Here is a 24,006-nt window from a genome sequence, read left to right as displayed (position 1 = left end):
TTTATATATCTAGAAAGGCTGGTTCTAAAAAGGTAGTTTTTTCCCGGAGGTCTCAAGAAGGTAACAAATACAAGAATGTGTGTGTGTGTGTGTGTGTGTGTGTGTGTGTGTGTGTGTGTGTGCGTGTGTGTGTGTGTGTGTGTGCGCATGTGTGTATGTGTGTGTTCTTGTATTTCTTCCCTTCTTGAGACATCAACAAGGAAAAGTACCGTCCATATGAGGACCGGTGAACAAGTTAGTACATAAATCATGGTCCCAATACGGAAAACCATCGCATCTAATAGAGAATGTCTCATTTGCACCCCTGGTGGTGAAATCTATCAAAATTAGGGTGGTCCGAAAAAGGAGGGATTTTTCAAATTGACTGTGTGTCGGTTTTAAAAGTGCTCCCCCTCTGGTCAACATATGAAATAACAAGTGTGTGTAAAAGTTTGAAGTGCTCCCCTTCTGGCCAACATAAGTGTGTGTAAGAAATTGAAATGCGCCCCCTTTGGCCAAAATTATTTGAAAAAATAATAATATATATATATATATATATATATATATATATATATATATATATATATATATATATATATATATATATATATATATATATATATATATATATATATATATATATATATATATATATATATATATATATATATATATATATATATATATATATATATGTGTATATAGAGACATACTGTAATAACTCAAAGTTAATAATGAAGATTAAAAACCAATTACAAACAAAAAAATGCAAAACATTTTTTTAACTAAAAGTTTACCTTTTTTATATTTGCATAGTTTGTATATATTATTAATTTTGCAAATACAAAGCTTTATATATCTAGAAAGGGTGGTCCTAAAAAGGTAGGTGTTTTTCGGAGGTCTCAAGAAGGTTAAAATACAAGAATGTGTGTACATATGTGTTCTTGTAATTCTTCCCTTCTTGAGACATCAACAAGGAAAAGTACCTTCCATATGAGGACCGGTGAACAAGTGAGGACATAAATCATGGTCCTAATACGGAAAACCATCGCATCTAATAGAGAATGTCTCATTTGCACCCCTGGTGGTGAAATCCATCAAAATTAGGGTGGTCCCAAAAAGGAAGGATTTTTTAAATTGACTGTGTGTCGGTTTTAAAAGTGCTCCCCCTCTGGTCAACATATGAAATAACAAGTGTGTGTAAAAATTTGAAGTGCTCCCCTTCTGGCCAACATAAGTGTGTGTGAGGAATTGAAATGCGCCCCCTTTGGCCAAAATTATTATTTTTTTTAAATAAATAAATATGTATATAGAAACATACTGTAATAACTTGAAGTTAATAATGAAGATTAAAAAACAATTACAAACAAAAATAAAAAAAAATAAAAAAATAACTAAAAGCTTACCTTTTTTATAGGTATGTATATATTAATAATGTTGTAAATACAAATCTTTATATATCTAGAAAGGGTGGTCCTAAAGAGGCATTTTTCAGAGGTCTCAAGAAGGTAACACATACAAGAATGTGTGTGTTTGTGTGTGTGAGAGAGAGCGGCGCTGCTTTGAACTGGTTGATAGCATCATATGCTACTTTGTTTTCCTTTTTTTTTTTTACCTTGTAAAGCATTTTAATCACAACAGGCAATTTCCTTATTCCTCCCCCACCCCCCTGTTTCTTCAGTTATCTGGACCGGCAACCACTTGGACGGGAGAAAAATCGGACATTGTAAGTTGAAACCTACATATAACTTGCTTTTTTTGGATGCTTTTGCTGGTTTTTGTGCATTGGTAGCGTCTCGATCGACGACGTCATTCAGCTTAAGTGAATAGAAATGTGTATTTTGCATGCAATGTTCATGCAAAATGTTCCTGGTTTTGAATTGCCAATATTTTGAGCAGAAATTAGACTTACACTTAGACTTCCTTTTATGGTCATTCCAATGTGAACTTTACAGTACAGATAAGGACAACATTTTGTTGCATTAGCTCATGGTAGTGCAGGATAAAAGAGCAATAAGGTGCAGATATAAATAAATAGAGTACTGTACAGATAAATATATTGCACTTTTGCATATGCATCCACGTTTATGGATGTATGTTATATTGTCTTTATATTCCAGCCAGTTCATCCATTTTTGGGGGGAATTGAGGGGATTATTATGATGCGTTTAAGAGTCTTACGGTCTGAGGGAAGAAGCTGTTACGGAGGCTGCGGAACCTCTTTCTAGAATCCAGCAGTGAAAACAGTCCATGGTGGGGGGTGGGAGGAGTCTGCAGGTTTTCTGAGCATTGGTCAGGCAGCGGCTTTTTGAGATCTCCTGGATAGGAGGAAGAGGAGTCCTGATGATCTTTTCTGCCGTCCTCACCACTCTCATATACTCATATACTTATATACTCTCATATACTGCAAATGCACACATTTGCAGTACATGTTCACTTAAATGCTAGGAAATAGCACACAAGTTGCTTGATTACCGTAATTTCCGGACTATAAGCCGCACCTGACTATAAGCCGCACCAGCTAAATTTAGGGGAAAATACAGATTGCTCCATATATAAGCCGCACCCGACTATAAGCCGCAGGGTTTTGATGTGTAATTAGCGTAGTATATAGGGGTTCCTGCTACCACGGAGGGGATTGTCGGGACAGAGATGACTGTTTGGGAACGCAAAGCGTCCCATTTATTAACAATAAATCTTTCAATCATTCAATCAAACTTTCACATCTTTGACATGGCGAACAGCATTCGTGCAGAGTACAAATAATACAACGGTGCAAAGTAATACAAAATGCTCGCATGTACATTATCAAAATAACCAGCCTACCGGTATATGAAAAGTCAGTCTTTAATCATTGTGTCATCGTCTTCCTCCTGCGTACTAAAACCACCAAAATCCTCTTCGTCGGTGTCGGAGAAGAACAGGCCCTAAATAAGCCGCACCGTTGTATAAGCCGCAGGGACCAGAACGAGGGGGAAAAGTAGCGGCTTATAGTCCGGAAATTACGGTATTTATTAGACCTTGTTGCAGGCAGGATTCTACTATTTGCACACACTGCAAAAACTGAAATCTATGTAAGATTAAATATCTCAAATGAGGGCGATATTTGCTTATTTTCTGTCTGATAAGATACTTCTTCTCACGAAGCAGATTTTATGTTAGAGTGTTTTACTTGTTTTAAGGGTTTTGGTCCTAAATGATCTCAGTAAGATATTACCGCTTGTTGCTGAGATTTGATGACCTATATTGAGTAAAACATGCTTGAAACTAAAACATCAAGTGTTGCAAGGCTGTGTCATCAACACTCACAAGTATAAAACTACTTTTTTTTAAGTAATAATTTCTTATTTCAAGCCTGAACAAAAAAATCATGACTTTGACACAATTGTGTCTCATAATTAAAACAGATGACAGCCAAATGGACTTTGCTGTTTTATTTTCAATGAAACAATAGAAAATACGTACTCATATAGTAGTACAGTTGGCACAGTACAGTTGGCACAGTACAGTTAATATTGAAACATTTAACATGTGACATTTCGAACTATTTTGAACAGAAATAGTTCATGCACATTCAGATAAATTCTTCAAAATTACAATTAAAACAATTTTGGCCGGGGGGCCGGGCTGTATATATGCGCACTAATTGACTGAAAGAGCACTCACTTGGAGCGATTATGTCATGTTATCGATGGAAAAATGCATTTTTAGACAATATGATTTTCCTGAGCGGCTAGGAGACCCCGAGAGTAACAAGCGGTTGCCTTGTTGCCTTTCCATTAAGAACAATGAACTAGTTTTTAGTATAAGTTTGCTAGTTTTAAGAAATGTAATGCCGAGCGCATATCATTATGTCAAGATAATGGCACTAGCATTTACTTCATTTAAGAATATTTTTCAACATAGAGCAAAAAGGTCTCTTTTTTTTTTTTCCTACCAAGAAAAGTGCACTTGTTATTAGTGAGAATATACTTATTTCAAGGTATTTTGGGGTTCATTGAAGTTAGCTAATTTTACTTGTTTTGGAAAGTCTTGCTTGACAAGCCGGATTTTGTTGTTCTATTGGCAGATCATTTTGCTTAGTTCAAATAAAATACCCCTAATTTTTGTATTTTTTTATGCTTGTTTTTGAACACTGACTTTTTGCAGTGCAGGTTGGTGTCAAGATTAGGCCCTATGTCAAAAGGGAAAGGTCGCCATTATGTGGTAATGTGGCGTAATGTACACATAAGACGAGCTTCAGGTGCCACAGGTCATATATGTCCTGGTCATGTGATATCGCTTTTTTAAAGTATATACCGTATTTTTCGGACTATAAATCACAGGTTTTTTTTCATAGTTTGGACGGGGGTGCGACTTATACTCAGGAGCGACCTATGTGTGAAATTATTAACACATTACTGTAAAATATCAAATAATATTATTTAGCTCATTCACGTAAGAGACTAGATCAGTGGTTCTTAACCTTGTTGGAGGTACCGAACCCCACCAGTTTCATATGCGCATTTAGTGAAAAATAAAATGTTTTTTTTTTCAAATTCAGGACAAAGTTATATGATTTTTTTACTGGTGCACAAAATGAACCGTGCATGAACATCACCTTGTTCAAAGAACCAAACCAACACAGTGCATAAACTCATAAAAAATGACACACCTGCAAATCAGTTTGACTTCTGCTGTTGCCGTATTCATAATATGCCGATAGGGAGAAGTTTTTATGTACACGATGAGTCGGGTGTGGCTTGAGGCTCCACCGAACCCCTGAGGCCGACTCACCGAACCCCTAGGGTTCGATCGAACCCAGGTTAAGAACCACTGGACTAGACGTATAAGATTTCATGGGATTTAGCGATTAGGAGTGACAGATTGTTTGGTAAGCGTATAGCACAGGGGTCACCAACGCGGTGCCCGCGGGCACCAGGTAGCCCGTAAGGACCAGATGAGTAGCCCGCTGGCCTGTTCTAAAAATAGCTCAAATAGCAGCACTTACCAGTGAGCTGCCTCTATTTTTTACATTTTTTTTATTTACTAGCAAGCTGGTCTCGCATTGCTCGACATTTTTAATTCTAAGAGAGACAAAACTCAAATAGAATTTGAAAATCCAAGAAAATATTTTAAAGACTTGGTCTTCACTTGTTTAAATAAATTCATTATTTTTTTTACTTTGCTTCTTATAACTTTCAGAAAGACAATTTTAGAGAAAAAATACAACCTTAAAATTGATTTTAGGATTTTTAAACACATATACCTTTTTACCTTTTAAATTCCTTCCTCTTCTTTCCTGACAATTTAAATCAATGTTCAAGTAAATTTATTGTTTTTATTGTAAAGAATAATCAATAAATTTTAATTTAATTCTTAATTTTAGCTTCTGTTTTTTCGACGAAGAATATTTGTGAAATATTTCTTCAATCTTATTATGATTAAAATTCAAAAACAATTATTCTGGCAAATTTAGAAAATCTGTAGAATCACATTTAAATCTTATTTCAAAGTCTTTTGAATTTCTTTTAAAATTGTTGTTTTGTAAAATCTAGAAGAAATAATGATTTTTCTTTGTTAGAAATATAGCTTGGTCCAATTTGTTATATATTCTAACAAAGTGTAGATTGGATTTTAACCTATTTAAAACATGTCATCAAAATTCCAAAATTAATCTTAATCTGGAAAAATTACTAATGATGTTCCATAAATTATTTTTTTAATTTTTTCAAAAAGATTCGAATTAGGTAGTTTTTCTCTTCTTTTTTTCGGTTGAATTTTGAATTTTAAAGAGTCGAAATTGAAGATAAACGGTTTCAAAATTTAATTGTCTTTTTTTTTCGTGTTTTCTCCTCTTTTAAACCGTTCAATTAAGTGTAAATATCATTAATTATTAATGATAACATAGAGTTAAAGGTAAATTGAGCAAATTGGCTATTTCTGGCAATTGATTTAAGTGTGTATCAAACTGGTAGCCCTTCGCATTAATCAGTACCCAAGAAGTAGCTCTTGGTTTCAAAAAGGTTGGTGACCCCTGGTATAGCATGTTCTATATGTTATAGTTATTTGAATGACTCTTACCATAATATGTTACGTTAACATACCAGGCACGTTCTCAGTTAGTTATTTATGCCTCATATAACGTACACTTATTCAGCCTGTTGTTCACTATTCTTTATTTATTTGAAATCGCCTTTAAAATGTCTATTCTTGGTGTTGGGTTTTATCAAATACATTTCCCCAAAAATGCGACTTATACTCCAGTGCGACTTATATATGTTTTTTACCTTCTTTATTATGCATTTTCGGCCGGTGCGACTTATACTCCGGTGCGACTTATAGTCCGAAAAATGCGGTAGGTTGATTTATATTGTACAATATTGAGGAAAAAACTAGAACCTGTTCTGAATACTTTATAATGCAATTTGTGTTATTTAATGAAGATATTTGTATAATATTTGTATATTTTTTTCCTTCTTTATTATGCATTTACGGCCGGTGCGACTTATACTCCGGTGCGACTTATAGTCCGAAAAATGCGGTAGGTTGATTTATATTGCACAATATTGAGGAAAAAACTAGAACCTGTTCTGAATACTTTATAATGCAATTTGTGTTATTTAATGAAGATATTTATATAATATTTGTATTTTTTTTCCTTCTTTATTATGCATTTACGGCCGGTGCGACTTATACTCCGGTGCGACTTATAGTCCGAAAAATGCGGTAGGTTGATTTATATTGTACAATATTGAGGAAAAAACTAGAACCTGTTCTGAATACTTTATAATGCAATTTGTGTTATTTAATGAAGATATTTGTATAATATTTGTATATTTTTTTCCTTCTTTATTATGCATTTTCGGCCGGTGCGACTTATACTCCGGTGCGACTTATAGTCCGAAAAATGCGGTAGGTTGATTTATATTGTACAATATTGAGGAAAAAACTAGAACCTGTTCTGAATACTTTATAATGCAATTAGTGTTATTTAATGAAGATATTTGTATAATATTTGTATATTTTTTTCCTTCTTTATTATGCATTTACGGCCGGTGCGACTTATACTCCGGTGCGACTTATAGTCCGAAAAATGCGGTAGGTTGATTTATATTGTACAATATTGAGGAAAAAACTAGAACCTGTTCTGAATACTTTATAATGCAATTTGTGTTATTTAATGAAGATATTTGTATAATATTTGTATATTTTTTTCCTTCTTTATTATGCATTTACGGCCGGTGCGACTTATACTCCGGTGCGACTTATAGTCCGAAAAATGCGGTTGGTTGATTTATATTGTACAATATTGAGGAAAAAACTAGAACCTGTTCTGAATACTTTATAATGCAATTTGTGTTATTTAATGAAGATATTTGTATAATATTTGTATATTTTTTTCCTTCTTTATTATGCATTTACGGCCGGTGCGACTTATACTCCGGTGCGACTTATAGTCCGAAAAATGCGGTAGGTTGATTTATATTGTACAATATTGAGGAAAAAACTAGAACCTGCTCTGAATACTTTATAATGCAATTTGTGTTATTTAATGAAGATATTTGTATAATATTTGTATATTTTTTTCCTTCTTTATTATGCATTTACGGCCGGTGCGACTTATACTCCGGTGCGACTTATAGTCCGAAAAATGCGGTAGGTTGATTTATATTGTACAATATTGAGGAAAAAAACTAGAACCTTTTCTGAATACTTTATAATGCAATTTGTGTTATTTAATGAAGATATTTGTATAATATTTGTATATTTTTTTCCTTCTTTATTATGCATTTACGGCCGGTGCGACTTATACTCCGGTGCGACTTATAGTCCGAAAAATGCGGTAGGTTGAGTTATATTGTACAATATTGAGGAAAAAACTAGAACCTGTTCTGAATACTTTATAATGCAATTTGTGTTATTTAATGAAGATATTTGTATAATATTTGTATATTTATTTCCTTCTTTATTATGCATTTACGGCCGGTGCGACTTATACTCCGGTGCGACTTATAGTCCGAAAAATGCGGTAGGTTGATTTATATTGTACGATATTGAGGAAAAAACTAGAACCTGTTCTGAATACTTTATAATGCAATTTGTGTTATTTAATGAAGATATTTGTATAATATTTGTATATTTTTTTCCTTCTTTATTATGCATTTACGGCCGGTGCGACTTATACTCTGGAGCAATTTATACTCCGAAAAATACGGTAAATATTTGAAACGGATTAGAACGGAGTAAGATCGAGGATGGAGACTTTTTTTTGGGGCGGGGGGGGTTTGCACCTGCATATCAACACACCTTCCCGCGCCGAAACGTGCGTGTTTGTGCAAAGGTGACAATTTGTGCGAGTCCCCCACTGAACACGTTGACATTTAAAGGGGATTTGCAATTCTGCAGAGAGAAAGCTATTAATTCACAAATTAACACCCCCCCTCCTCCCTCCCCCCCGTTCGCCTCGCTCTATCTTGGATGTGCAAGCCATCGAAAAGACAAAAGAAATAGCCTTAAGGGGAGTAAAAAAAAGTATCAACCCTATCTGCGGAGAGATTGGTTTGCATGCCAATTACGACAGCACTGGGAAGACGGTGTCCTTTAGCCCCCCCGCCGCTGGCGTCGCCACCCCACTCCAAATCTATCCATAGCCAGATTTATTTGTGTATCTCATTACGGGAAATGGAATGTTGCTCCTGCCAAATGCATTAAAAAAGCGAAGTAGGGGGAAATTAGCCCCGTTGTACGGCGCGGCGCTCGCTCAGTCATTTAAACCTGCGGTTGGGAGCGGCGGCTGCCAAGAGGATTAGGTGACAACTGCTGTGCGGTTGTCGCATGTGGGGCCGACGGTGGTACGGTTCCAGGCGCTCATTGAAAGGGACAAAAAGTTTGGGGGGGAAATTCAAAATGTTCTCACTGAGGCCCCTTCTAAGCTAGCAATGCAGCTAGAGCGATCCGGACCGAGAAAGCGACGATTACCCCATTAATTTGAGCGAGGATGAAAGATTCGTGGATGAGGAACGTTAGAGTGACGGACTAGAATGCAGTGCAGGACGTATCTTTTTTCGCTCAGACCGTAACTTAGGTACAAGCTGGCTCATTGGATTCCACACTCTCTCCTTTTTCTATTGTGGATCACAAATTTGTATTTTAAACCACCTGGGATACTATATCCTCTTGAAAATGAGAGTCGAGAACGCGAAATGGACATTCACAGTGACTTTTATCTCCACGACAATACATCGACGAAACACTTTAGCTACTGAGCTAACGTGATAGCATCGTGCTTAACTGCATATACAAACAAAATAAATAAATCCCTGACTGGAAGGATAGACAGAAGATCAACAATACTATTAAACCCTGGACATATAAATACACGGTTAATGCTTTCCAGCCTGGCGAAGCTTAAAAATGCTGTTGCTAACGACGCCATTGAAGCTAACTTAGCTACAGGACCTCGTCAGAGCTATGATAAAAACATTAGCGCTCCACCTACGCCAGCCAGCCCTCATCTGCTCATCAACACCCGTGCTCACCTGCGTTCCAGCGATCGACGGAAGGACGAAGGACTTCACCACGATCATCCGTGCGGTCGGTGGCTAGCGTCGGCTAGCGCGTCTGCTATCCGAGTCAAAGTCTTCCTGGTTGTGTTGCTGTAGTCCGCCGCTAATACACCGATCCCACCTACAACTTTCTTCTTTGCAGTCTTCATTGTTCATTAAACAAATTGCAAAAGATTCACCAACACAGATGTCCAGACTACTGTGGAATTATGAGATGAAAACAGAGCTTTTTTGTATTGGATTCAATGGGGTACCGATACTTCTGTTTCACTGGTTACGTCACGCGCATACGTCATCATCCAAAGACGTTTTCAACCGGAAGTTTAGCGGGAAATTTAAAATTGCACTTTATAAGTTAACCCGGCCGTATTGGCATGTGTTGCAATGTTAAGATTTCATCATTGATATATAAACTATCAGACTGCGTGGTCGGTAGTAGTGGCTTTCAGTAGGCCTTTAAGACAGTGTTAAAAGGTGTCTATTGTTTAAACCAAAAATAAACAAAAGGTGAGTGCCCCTAAGAGAAGGCATTGAAGCTTAGGGAAGGCTATGCAGAACGAAACTAAAACTAAACTGGCTACAAAGTAAACAAAAACAGAATGCTGGACGACAGCAAAGACTTACTGTGGAGCAGAGACGGCGTCCACAAAGTACATCCGAACATGACATGACAATCAACAATGTCCCCACAAAGAAGGATAAAAAACAACTTAAATATTCCTGATTGCTAAAACAAAGTAGATGCGGGTAATATCGCTGAAAGGAAGACATGAAACTGCTACAGGAAAATACCAAAAAAGAGAAAAAAAACACCAAAATAGGAGCGCAAGACAAGAACTAAAACACTACACACAAAAAAACAGCAATAAACTCCAAATGAGTCAGGGCGTGGTGTGACAGGTGGTGACAGTACACCTACTTTGAGACAAGAGCTATAGTGATGCATACTTGGTTATGGTTTAAAGTCATACCCAACGACTTCTTACTGTCAACTGAGTTTAGTTTTTTAACGATTTCTGCTGGTGGTGTGCCTCCAAATTTTTTCTACGCAAAAAATGTGCCTTGGCTCAAAAAAGGTTGAAAAACTCTGGTTTAAGACCCCCCGCCCCCTCTGTCCGACCTAGTACGCATGCGCGGAAATAGTCACCTCCAGTGTTGCTTTGTGTGCAACTTCTTAAATGTAACTTATCTGAACAATATCCAGTGTTGTGGTATTTCAATTAACTGGAATCCAGTGTGCTGTGGGGCCCTATTGTAGTGAATCACACCTGAGAAATCTTAAATTAATCAAATCTTTAATGGACACGTGGAAGTAAACAATGTGATAAAAAACATTTTACATCAATCAATCTAGGGATGTAGATATCTGGTCAGGACACTCCTCACTCTTTTGCCTTCACCTTCATTGTCCATTCGTTTTTTTGGTGACTTTATATACTCTAGACCTAGACGTTGAGTCTGTGACATACATGGCGGACAATAACTGATACAGTCTGCTTTGCCAGTCCAAAAGCATTCGCCGTTTTCCGTAGTCTTCCCTCGACGGCCGGGTAATACAAAGCACACGCTACCTTTTTTATCACATCCATGGGAGTCCATTTGTCTCTCCTTTGACAAATGGACAACGTTTTTCAGTAAGTAGAATCACTGCTGACCGGGACATTGGAAAGTTCTCTTGCCGTCTGAGAAGTGTTGTATCCCAGATAGCTGCAATCGCTTTCTTTTAAGGTATTCATGTGTGATTTCCACAAGTGTCTGTATATGTAAAGAAAGGAGAAACACGGACATGTATGGATGACTCGCCTCCATATTTCCAGTGCTTAGCTCCGAGTTTACCAAACAGCTTAATTCTGACATCACTTCCTGTGTGGGGCGCGGTCTTTCTGGCGTCACTTCCTCTACGAACTCAGTTTGTAAACGATCATTAAGTCCATACAAAGCTAAGAGCCGGAGATTCAAGAAATACACGGCACACTTACCCAAATTATCCAAGGAGGGGAACCTTAAACGATGATTTAGTGTGGCCGAAACGGGGGTTAGGCTAAATAATTATTCGTTTAGTGGGTTATCTGGCTTAATGTAAACAGGGTCTGAGTGAGAGATCTCTGTAACATGGCAACAAGTGAACACAAACAGTCCCTCCGGGATTTCACAAGGTTCTATTGGGGATTGGCTTATTTTTTGATAAATGACCGAATTTGTGGCAGCTTTTTTAGAAAGTTACGGAAAAAAGTTACACGTTTTTTTTTCAGACAACATTGAATCAACGTGTGATTGTATTAATTTGTTATCAACGTTTTTATGTTTTAAGTGTTTTAAGCAACCTCAACTGGGAAAAAAAAGCACAGGATTTAACCAAATACCGGGAAAAAAATACTCTATTGATGTTTTACTCATTGTATACCGCACATACCGTATTTTTCGGACCATGAGCGGGTCTATTCAGGTCTATTTTCATACAAAAATCGCACCGGATTATAAGGCGCATTAAAGGAGTTATATTCTGATTTTTTTCCTAAATGTAAAAGACTTCCTTGTGGTCTACATAACATGTGATGGTGGTTCTTTGGTCAAAATGTTGCATAGATTATGTTTACAACCGAGCAGCATCTTCTCATCCGTGGCTCAATAATGCAACAACAACGCCGGAAATGTGTCCCGTGAAAAACCGTCCGACCGGAACCCTCTAATAACTAAAGTTCCGTGGGTGAATTATGTAAACCCACTACAGTTTTTAACGCTTTGATAGCTAGTCTACTGACAGATATACAGTAAGTAAGAACTTTACACTAATTTATATTATAAATGGCAACAGCGGAAGATAGAGAAAAATAAGAAGCTTATGACTATGGCATTTTCAGTACTTATGCAGATCCCAAATACACATCAGCAGGTAGCGGAAGGTAAGAAAAGTTGGTTTTGCATAATATTGCGAAACAAAACGCCAGATAATGCTCGCTAATAGGTGCCATTTTGCGGTCCTTATACACACACCATAATAATACTCGTATGTTTAATGCTCCGACAATCCCTCGAGCGGTGCGGCTTCATAGCTTACCGAGGTCGTACTAAAAACATTTTGACAGATTTTTGAGCGCCGTGACCATGAATTGATTAAAGTTGAAAAACCTTTTCGGGTGTTACCATTTAGTGGTCAATTGTACGGAATATGTACTGTACTGTGCAATCTACTGATACAAGTCTCAATCAATCAATCAAACGCTACAATATACACCCCCCGCTACCACCAAACCACCCCCCCCCAACCCCGCCCACCTCAACCCCATCTTCCGAATTCGGAGGTCTCAAGGTTGGCAAGTATGCCCTAAACACACGTCAAAAGTGGTAAAGGAATGGCTAAATCAGGCTAGAATGAAGGTTTTAGAATGGCCTTCCCAAAGTCCTGACTTAAACGTGTGGACAATGCTGAAGAAACAAGTCCATGTCGGAAAAGCAACACATTTAGCTGAACTGCACCAATTTTGTCAAGAGGAGTGGTCAAAAATTCAACCAGAAACGTGTGGATGGCTACCAAAAGCGCCTTATTGCAGTGAAACTTGGTAAGGGACATGTAAGCAAATATTAGGGAAGGTAAAGCTCGGTTGGTAGAGTGGCCGCAACATGTACCAAAGTAGTTGGGAAAGGGCATGTTCACCACTGTGTTACATGGCCTTTCCTTTTAACAACACTCAGTAAACGTTTGGGAACTGAGGAGACACATTTTTGAAGCTTCTCGGGTGGAATTCTTTCCCATTCTTGCTTGATGTACAGCTTAAGTTGTTCAACAGTCCGGGGGTCTCCCTTGTGCTATTTTAGGCTTCAAAATGTGCCACACATTTTCAATGGGAGACAGGTCTGGACTACAGGCAGGCCAGTCTAGTACCCGCACTCTTTAACTATGAAGCCACGTTGTTGTAACACGTGGCTTGGCATTGTCTTGCTGAAATAAGCAGGGGCGTCCATGGTAACGTTGCTTGGATGGCAACATATGTTGCTCCAAAACCTGTATGTACCTTTCAGCATTAATGGCGCCTTCACAGATGTGTAAGTTACCCATGCCTTGGGCACTAATACACCCCCATACCATCACAGACGCTGGCTTTTCAACTTTGCGCCTATAACAATCCGGATGGTTCTTTTCCTCTTTGGTCCGAAGGACACGACGTCCACAGTTCCCAAAAACAATTTGAAATGTGGACTCGTCAGACCACAGAACACTTTTCCACTTTGTATCAGTCCATCTTAGACGAGCTCAGGCCCAGCGAAGCCGACGGCGTTTCTGGGTGTTGTTGATAAACGGTTTTCGCCTCGCATGGGAGAGTTTTAACTTGCACTTAAAGATGTAGCCACTAACTGTAGTTACTGAAGTGTTCCTGAGCCCATGTGGCGATATCCTTTACACACGGATGTCGCTTGTTGGCGCAGTACAGCCTGAGGGATCGAAGGTCACGGGCTTAGCTGCTAACGTGCAGTGATTTCTCCAGATTCTCTGAACCCTTTGATGGTATTACGGAGCGTAGATGGTGAAATCCCTAAATTCCTTGCAATAGCTGGTTGATAAATGTTGTTCTTAAACAATTTACTCACGCATTTGTCGACAAAGTGGTGACCCTCGCCCCGTCCTTGTTTGTGAACGACTGAGCATTTCACGGAATCTACTTTTATACCCAATCATGGCACCCACCTGTTCCCAATTTGTGGGATGTTCCAAATAAGTGTTTGATGAGCATTCCTCAACTTTATCAGTATTTATTGCCACCTTTTCCCAACTTCTTTGTCACGTGTTGCTGGCATCAAATTCTAAAGTTAATGACTATTTGCACACAAAAAAAATGTTTATCAGTTTGAACATCAAATATGTTGTCTTTGTCGCATATTCAACTGAATATGGCTTGAAAATGATTTGCAAATCATTGTATTCTGTTTATATTTACATCTAACACAATTTCCCAACTCATACGGAAACGGGGTTTGTAGGATAAAAAGTAAAATACAAGTGATTTCGGTAAAATAATTAATATTAGATAGGCTCCAGCACCCCCCCGCAAACCCCAAAAGGGACAAGCGGTAGAAAAATGGATGGATGGATGGATATCAAGTAAAAGTCAGGCGGGTTGTTGTGACCTCACGTTTGGCTCACCACATCCTCAATGGAGACCGGCGGAGCTCTCGGGAGGACAAGTAGGGAGCTCGTGATAAATCAGAGCCAGAACCAAAGGTCATAACTTGTGATTGTAGCGCGGGTGTGGAAGAAGCTGACGAGTGCAGAAAATACGGCCTGGCGGGTCAAGTCGAGACATAAAAAGAACGTACACACCGAACTGGATATGTTCCGTTTTTTTTTATTTGCTCCCATTTGATATTCGGCCTTTTGTCGGGAGATTGCGCGGCTTTTAGCACACATGTCCCGTCGGCGGAGTTTAAATCAGTTAGTGCGCGGCTTTTTAACCCCGGCCTGTAACTGCTTGGCTAGCCAAGCCCGGCCATGACAATGAGTCAATAGCGGATCGCTTTGGAAAAATAAATGCACCCACGGCGAAGGAGAAATAAATGGCATCATGAGCACCTCGATGGGGTTGACGGGGGAAGGCGAGCGAGGTTGGAAGGGAGAAAAAAAAACAACCCAGGTGTATAGGAGGGTCCGCCGAGCGTAACGCGGAGACAAGAGGCGCGGCGATATCAGACGACACAAAAGGGCCTCCCCTTTTCCTCCGAACACGCCGTTCCACTCCCGATCAACAACACCCGATCAACAACACCCGATCAACAACACCCGTTTTCTGGGTATCGCCATTCGCATTCGGCGACACCGGCCTCTGCAGTGAGCTGGCTGTAAACAACGGCATGCTTTACTACAACAACAACAACAACAACAAAATATGTGGGGGAGGCTGAATGGAGAGGAATCATGTCAGGGAAAAAGTCAATTATGGGCAGCGAAGCTGAGAATTAATGGAGCGACGCATTACTCAGCTTGAGGAGGGAGAAAAGGCAAAGAGGAAGGATAATTATGTTTCCACAGAAAGACTCTAAAATGCTAAACGACGGCAAAGCTGAGAAAATAATGAAAAGTCATATAAAAAAGCAGGCCAGGGTGCAGTATATATATATATATATATATATATATATATATATATATATATATATATATATATATATATATATATATATATATATATATATATATATATATATATATATATATATATATATATATACATGCCTTTTTTTTCATAAAGAGAATTTTCTAAAATACACTTTTATCAATTAGGTTTAAAATGAATAAATGGTAAGATTAATAGTAGAGATGTCCGATAATGGCTTTTTTGCCGATATCCGATATTCCGATATTGTCCAACTCTCAATTACCGATTCCGATATAAACCGATACCGATATATACAGTCGTGGAATTAACACATTAATATGCCTAACTTTGTTGTGATGCCTCGCTGGATGCATTAAACAATGTAACAAGGTTTTCCAAAATAAATCACTGCCATATTTATTATTGAAGTCACAAAGTGCATTATTTATTTTTTTTAACATGCCTCAAAACAGCAGCTTGGAATTTGGGACATGCTCTCCCTGAGACAGCATGAGGAGGTTGAGGTGGGTGTGGTTGGGGGGGGGCGGGGTTTTGGGTTAGAGGGGCGGTGTATATTGTAGCGTCCCAGAAGAGTTAGTGCTGCAAGGGGTTCTGGGTATTTGTTCTGTTGTGTTTATGTTGTGTTACGGTGCGGATGTCCTCCCGAAATGTGTTTGTCATTCTTGTTAGGTGTGGGTTCACAGTGTGGCGCATATTTGTAACAGTGTTAAAGTTGTTTATACGTTCACCCTCAGTGTGACCTGTATGGCTGTTGACCAAGTATGGATTGCATTCACTTGTGTGTGTGAAAAGCCGTAGATATTATGTGATTGGGCCGGCACGCAAAGGCAGTGCTTTAAGGCACGCCCCCAATATTGTTGTCTGGGTGGAAATCGGGAGAAATTCGGGAGAATGGTTGCCCCGGGAGATTTTCGGGAGGGGCACTGAAATTCGGGAGTCTCCCGGGAAAATCGGGAGGGTTGGCAAGTATGACTGGGGGACGCAACTGCTGTCTGTACTTCTCCCTACGCCCGTGTACCACTCCGTACAGCGGCGTTTTAAAAAGTCATAAATAAAACTTTTTGAAACCGATACCGATAATTTGTGATATTACATTTTAAAGCATTTATCGGCGGATAATATCGGCAGTCCGATATTATCGGACATCTCTAATTAATAGTAATGGTTGTATTTTTTTTTTTTTGCATTAAGAACCGTAACATATTTACAATTGCACAATCCCAAAAGAAAGTTGTTCACATACTTAGACTTAGACTTAGACTTAGACTTAGACTTAGAGCAGGGGTGTCAAACTCATTTTAGCTCAGGGGCCCCATGGAGGAAAATCAGACTATCAAAATCATGGCATTAAAAAAAAAAAAAAGTCTAAATTTGGCCAAAAATAGAACAAACACATTCTGAAAATATTACAATAACAATATAGAAAAAAAATACCAGTTTAGATCCATGAAGGAAAGAAGAAAGTGAATGAATGTTTATAACTGAATACATTTACATATGCATTGGTTTTCTTTTGTATTCTTTAATTTTAATGAATTAAGTAACGTTTATGACAACCTTTTTCCAAAATACAATATAGAATGTGAGATCTAACAGGATAATGCATACATTTATAATTTGTTTTTAAAGCGCTTACAAAAAAGTGGCACCCCAAAAATGTACTGTGGGAACCCCATTTTTATGACTTGATGGGGTCCCAGGTTTAAAATGCATTAATGGTAAGATTATTAGTAATGGTTGTATTTTTTGCATTAAGAACCGTAACATATTTACAATTATACAACCAAAAAAGGAAGTTGTTCACATACTTAGACTTAGACTTAGACTTAGACTTAGACTTAGACTTAGACTTACAGCAGGGGTGTCAAACTCATTTAGCTCATTTAAAATCATGGCATTAAATAAAAAAAAAAAAAAAAAGACAACTTCAGATTGTTTTCTTTGTCTTACTTTGGCCAAAAATAGAACAAATACATTCTGAAAATATTACAATAAAAATATAGAAAAACAAATACCAGTTTAGATCCAAGAAGGAAAGAAGAAAGTGAATGAATGTTTATAACTGAATACATTTACATATGCATTGGTTTTCTTTTGTATTCTTTAATTTTAATGAATTAAGTAATGTTTATGACCTTTTTCCAAAATACAATATAGAATGTGAGATCTAACAGGATAATGCATACATTTATAATTTGTTTTTAAAGCGCTTACAAAAAAGTGGCACCCCAAAAATTTACTGTGGGAACCCCATTTTTATGACTTGATGGGGTCCCAGGTTTAAAATGAATTAATGGTAAGATTATTAGTAATGGTTGCATTTTTTGCATTAAGAACCGTAACATATTTACAATTGCACAACCAAAAAAGGAAGTTGTTCACATACTTAGACTTAGACTTAGACTTAGACTTAGACTTAGACTTAGACTTAGACTTACAGCAGGGGTGTCAAACTCATTTAGCTCATTTAAAATCATGGCATTAAATAAAAAAAATTAAAAAAAAGACAACTTCAGATTGTTTTCTTTGTCTTACTTTGGCCAAAAATAGAACAAATACATTCTGAAAATATTACAATAAAAATATAGAAAAACAAATACCAGTTTAGATCCAAGAAGGAAAGAAGAAAGTGAATGAATGTTTATAACTGAATACATTTACATATGCATTGGTTTTCTTTTGTATTCTTTAATTTTAATGAATTAAGTAACGTTTATGACAACCTTTTTCCAAAACACAATATAGAATGTGAGATCTAACAGGATAATGCATACATTTATCATTTGTTTTTAAAGCGCTTACAAAAAAGTGGCACCCCAAAAATTTACTGTGGGAACCCCATTTTTATGACTTGATGGGGTCCCAGGTTTAAAATGCATTAATGGTAAGATTATTAGTAATGGTTGTATTTTTTGCATTAAGAACCGTAACATATTTACAATTATACAACCAAAAAAGGAAGTTGTTCACATACTTAGACTTAGACTTAGACTTAGACTTAGACTTAGACTTAGACTTACAGCAGGGGTGTCAAACTCATTTAGCTCATTTAAAATCATGGCATTAAATAAAAAAATTAAAAAAAAGACAACTTCAGATTGTTTTCTTTGTCTTACTTCGGCCAAAAATAGAACAAATACATTCTGAAAATATTACAATAAAAATATAGAAAAACAAATACCAGTTTAGATCCAAGAAGGAAAGAAGAAAGTGAATGAATGTTTATAACTGAATACATTTACATATGCATTGGTTTTCTTTTGTATTCTTTAATTTTAATGAATTAAGTAATGTTTATGACCTTTTTCCAAAATACAATATAGAATGTGAGATCTAACAGGATAATGCATACATTTATAATTTGTTTTTAAAGCGCTTACAAAAAAGTGGCACCCCAAAAATTTACTGTGGGAACCCCATTTTTATGACTTGATGGGGTCCCAGGTTTAAAATGAATTAATGGTAAGATTATTAGTAATGGTTGCATTTTTTGCATTAAGAACCGTAACATATTTACAATTGCACAACCAAAAAAGGAAGTTGTTCACATACTTATACTTAGACTTAGACTTAGACTTAGACTTAGACTTAGAGCAGGGGTGTCAAACTCATTTAGCTCATTTAAAATCATGGCATTAAATAAAAAAAATTTAAAAAAGACAACTTCAGATTGTTTTCTTTGTCTTACTTTGGCCAAAAATAGAACAAATACATTCTGAAAATATTACAATAAAAATATAGAAAAACAAATACCAGTTTAGATCCATGAAGGAAAGAAGAAAGTGAATGAATGTTTATAACTGAATACATTTACATATGTATTGGTTTTCTTTTGTATTCTTTAATTTTAATGAATTAAGTAACGTTTATGACAACCTTTTTCCAAAACACAATATAGAATGTGAGATATGACAGGATAATGCATACATTTATCATTTGTTTTTAAAGCGCTTACAAAAAAGTGGCACCCCAAAAATTTACTGTGGGGACCCCATTGTTATGACTTGATGGGGTCCCAGGTTTAAAATTAATTAAAGGTAAGATTATTAGTAATGGTTGTATTTATTTATTTTTTGCATTAAGAGCTGTAACATATTTACAATTGCACAATAAAAAGGAAGTTGTTCACATACTTAGACTTAGACTTAGACTTAGACTTAGAGCAGGGGTGTCAAACTCATTTTAGCTCAGGGGCCCCATGGAGGAAAATCAGACTATTAAAATCATGGCATTAAAACTAAAAAAAACAACAACAAAAAACAACAACTTCAGATTGTTTTCTTTGTCTTACTTTGGCCAAAAATAGAACAAATACATTCTGAAAATATTACAATAAAAATATAGAAAAAAAATACCAATTTAGATCCAGGAAGGAAAGTGAATGAATGTTTATAACTGAATACATTTACATATGCATAAACATTTTTCTTGTGTATTCTTTTTTTTTAATGAATTAAGTAATGTTTATGACAGGATAATGCGTACATTTATCATTTGTTTTCAAAACGCTTACAAAAAAGTGGCACCCCAAAAATATCCAAACAGAAGAATAAATGTTGATTACATTTTAATCAGTAGTGTAGCTAGAACCATGTTACAAAAGAAAATAACAAGTAGATTAAAAAAAATACTACTGGAAATTACGCAAAATCCGCATAAGTCAGCAGCTACATTTTTGAAACACTTCTATTATCATTTACATACCAAATAATATATTGTGATTCATATCGTTATCGCAGGAGGCTGCAATATATATCACAATCCAGATTTTGGGCCTTATCGCCCATCCCTAATAGATAGCTTATGCAGTGATATAGTCCTGCAGAATGCAAATAATGGCCAACTACTACTAATGTGATACATATTTATCTGTACAGTCGTGGTCAAAAGTTAACATACACTTATAAAGAACATAATGTCATGGCTGTCTTGAGTTTCTAATAATTTCTACAACTCTTATTTGTTTGTAATAGAGTGATTGGAGCACATACTTGTTGGTCACAAAAAAACATTCATGAAGTTTGGTTCTTTTATGAATTTATTATGGGTCTACTGAAAATGTGACCAAAACAGCTACATTTGTGATTCATCTGACATCACATGGACAAAGATAAGACCTTCTGGAGGAAAGTTCTGTGGTCTGATGAAACAAAAAAATGTAGCTGTTTGGCCACAATACCCAGCAATATGTTTGGAGGAGAAAAAGTGAGGTCTTTAATCCCAAGATAACAATTCCTACCGTCAAGCATGGTGGTGGTAGTATTATGCTCTGGGCCTGTTTTGCTGCCAATGGAACTGGTGCTTTAAATGGGACGATGAAAAAGGAGGATTACCTCTAAATTCTTCAGGACAACCTAAAATCATCAGCCCGGAGGTTGGGTCTTGGGTGCAGTTGGGTGTTCCAACAGGACAATGACCCCAAACACACGTCAAAAGTGGTAAAGGAATGGCTAAATCAGGATGGAATTAAGGTTTTAGAATGGCCTTCCCAAAGTCCTGACTTAAGCGTGTGGACAATTCAAACCAATGTTCCCTCTAAGGCAGTGGTCCCCAACCACCGGGCCGCGGCCCGGTACCGGTCCGCGGACCGATTGGTAACGGGCCGCACAAGAAATTAAAAAAAAAAAAAAAAAAAAAAAAAAAATATTTTTTATTTTTTTATTTTTTTAATGAAATCAACATAAAAAACACAATATATACATTATATATCAATATAGATCAACACAGTCTGCAGGGATACAGTCCGTAAGCACACATGATTGTATTTATTTATGGAAAAAAAAAAAAAAAAAAAAAAAAAAAAAATTTTTAAATACACCCCCTCGCTCTTTCTCACTTGCGCCAACACATGCACATATGGCACTTAGCCAGTGATGCGTTTAAAGCCACACAAAAAGTCGGACAACTCCAACACCACACATAAAAGTGTCATTCCAGGTCGTTACACTATGATTTACCAATCAAATGTGTGCTTATTCTAGTGTCATTTATTAGGAATCTTTATTTATAAATATTAATCATGAAATGCTGTTAGTATATTAAATAAACACTAATAAAAATGTATTTTTTACAAACAGGAAGTTGCAGGAATGTACACATGATCCCCCGCTTACATCTCATTGTGCAACATGTGAACGTTTTAATGGGAACTAAATGCAATGTCTGAAAGGGGTACCAATTATTTCCAAAGCAGGACCTCCACCCAGACAAACAATACAAGTACACAGTTCATGAAAAACAATATTTTTTGTTATTGTCATTGTAACACTTATATTAGAAATGGAAATGACTGCTGTCATTTGATTATAATAATAAGAGAATGTTGTCCGTCTATCTGTGTTAGCCCTGCGATGAGGTGGGGACTTGTCCAGGGTGCACCCCGCCTTCCGCACGAATGCAGCTGAGATAGGCTCCAGCACCCCCTGCCACCCCGAAAGGGACAAGCGGTAGAAAATGGATGGATAGATAGATGGATAGTACTTTATTGATTCCTTCAGGAGAGTTCCCTCAGGAATTTTTTTTTTTTTTTTTTTTTTTTTTTTTTTTTTTTAGACAGATATGGATGGAGATATAACTTGTTATTTAGTCAGGTTTGGGTCAGGTGTGCTGCTGGTGTAGCCACAGTGTGCACGTCTGATGTCCCTCACATGGGCTCCACTGAATGCTCAGGGAGTTTTTGCTCACACACATGAAAAATTAGAGGGAACATTGGTTCAAACCCCGGCCGAGTCATACCAAAGACTATAAAAAATGGGACCCATTACCTCCCTGCTTGGGCACTCAGCATCAAGGGTTGGAATTGGGGGTTAAATCACCAAAAATGATTCCCGGGCGCAGCCACCGCGGCCGCCCACTGCTCCCCTCACCTCCCAGGGGGTGGAACAAGGGTGATGGGTCAAATGCAGAGGACACATTTCACCACACCTAGTGTGTGTGTGTGTGTGTGTGTGTGACTATCATTGGTACTTTAACTTCAATTGAATTAACAAAAGCTCTTAAACATGATGTAACGTAACAAGCATCTTAACAGCCTCTCTCTCACTACAGCCCCCCCCCCCCCCTTCCTTCATCGCTTTCATTTCCGCATCAGAGGTTTCATAAATATAGCCAGCTTACAAGGAAGCGGTCTTCACCCTCTGGGTATACCGGTTTGTTTGTGCACCCTCCCCCTTCCCCCCGGCCCACAGCATGAATGCAAGAAAAAAAAACCCAACAACAAACAAACGATGCACAATTTGTGTGATTCCGGGTTATCACAAAAAAAAAAAAAAAAAAAAAAAAAGGGGGGGCCTGTGATTGATTTACAGTGCACCGTGCAAGGAATTCATTTGCCTTTCAAACGAGCCCGGCTATCTTATCGCTGAAACGCGGAGATGAAAAGAAGGACATGAGAGCGCCACCGTGCCACCGCAGGACATTTACATCCCCCCTCGGGGGAGACAAACCAAAACAGAGCGCCGTCTGATAGCATTGTCGTAACCCCCCTCCAACCCCCAACCCCCAGAAACGGCCGCCTTGGTTAGCTCCGGATCGATGCCCGTGCAAATCTAAAGCGCCCTTGCTAATTGTTTTCACCAGGATGTTGCCGCTTTATAGCATCTCTGCGGGGCGAGCTGTGGGTTTGAAACATTTTGAGCATTTTTTTTTTTTTTTTTTTTTTAAGGCTTCCATCTGCCGGAGCTGATCAAAGAAGGGTATTACCGGGCGTTGCTTTTGGTGTGAGAGTCACTGTCGACGTGTTATCTTAGCTTATCTCCTCACACGTTGGTGGTAAAACTAAGAAACACAGTGGGAGTGATAGCAGGGATACCTGCGGAGACACCCGAAAGGAACTGAGAAAAAAAAAAAAAGAGAAAAAAAAAAAAAAAAAAAAAAAAGAATGAAACAAGGCAGTCAAGGAGACACACGCACACACACACACACACACACACACACACACAAACACACACACACACACACACTGACAGTCGGGCTTCACACTCCGCTTGACGCGCTGACTGTCAAAAGGATGAATCTGATTTATTGCAGCTATCTGGTGTTATATGTCAAACATCCAGCTCTAATAGGGAATTCTGAAAATTCATGATTTACTATTACTTCCGTTGAAAAGCCGAGTCTGTATTTTTTCTTTGTTGCGCTATAAATTTGCAATGTGTTCACACGTTTAATTAGTGAAATGGATTTAAAAAAAAATTTTTTTAAAAACGGAACCCCTTAAAGGCCTACTGAAACCCACTACTACCGACCACGCAGTCTGATAGTTTATATATCAATGATGAAATCTTAACATTGCAACACATGCCAATACGGCCGGGTTAGATTACTAAAGCGCAATTTTAAATTTTGCGCGAAATATCATGCTGAAAACGTCT

General features: G+C 37.5%; 1 protein-coding gene across 8 annotated transcripts in view; it reads left to right on the top strand.

Moving 5' to 3' along the window:
- The window catches only part of pax2a (paired box 2a), a 123,778-nt gene that overhangs the window by 25,262 nt on the left and 74,510 nt on the right, over nt 1-24,006 (top strand). For all 8 annotated transcript variants that reach the window (XM_062058048.1, XM_062058050.1, XM_062058046.1 and 5 more), the window contains one exon: nt 1,661-1,705. In XM_062058048.1, the coding sequence (XP_061914032.1) occupies nt 1,661-1,705 (45 nt within the window). The remainder of the gene's footprint in view (nt 1-1,660; nt 1,706-24,006) is intronic.

Source organism: Entelurus aequoreus, linkage group LG09 (assembly GCF_033978785.1).
Source record: "Entelurus aequoreus isolate RoL-2023_Sb linkage group LG09, RoL_Eaeq_v1.1, whole genome shotgun sequence".
In the NCBI taxonomy this organism is placed as follows: Eukaryota; Metazoa; Chordata; class Actinopteri; order Syngnathiformes; family Syngnathidae; genus Entelurus; species Entelurus aequoreus.
Note: the sequence above shows the minus strand (reverse complement) of the source record. Positions and strands in the feature narration are given on the sequence as shown.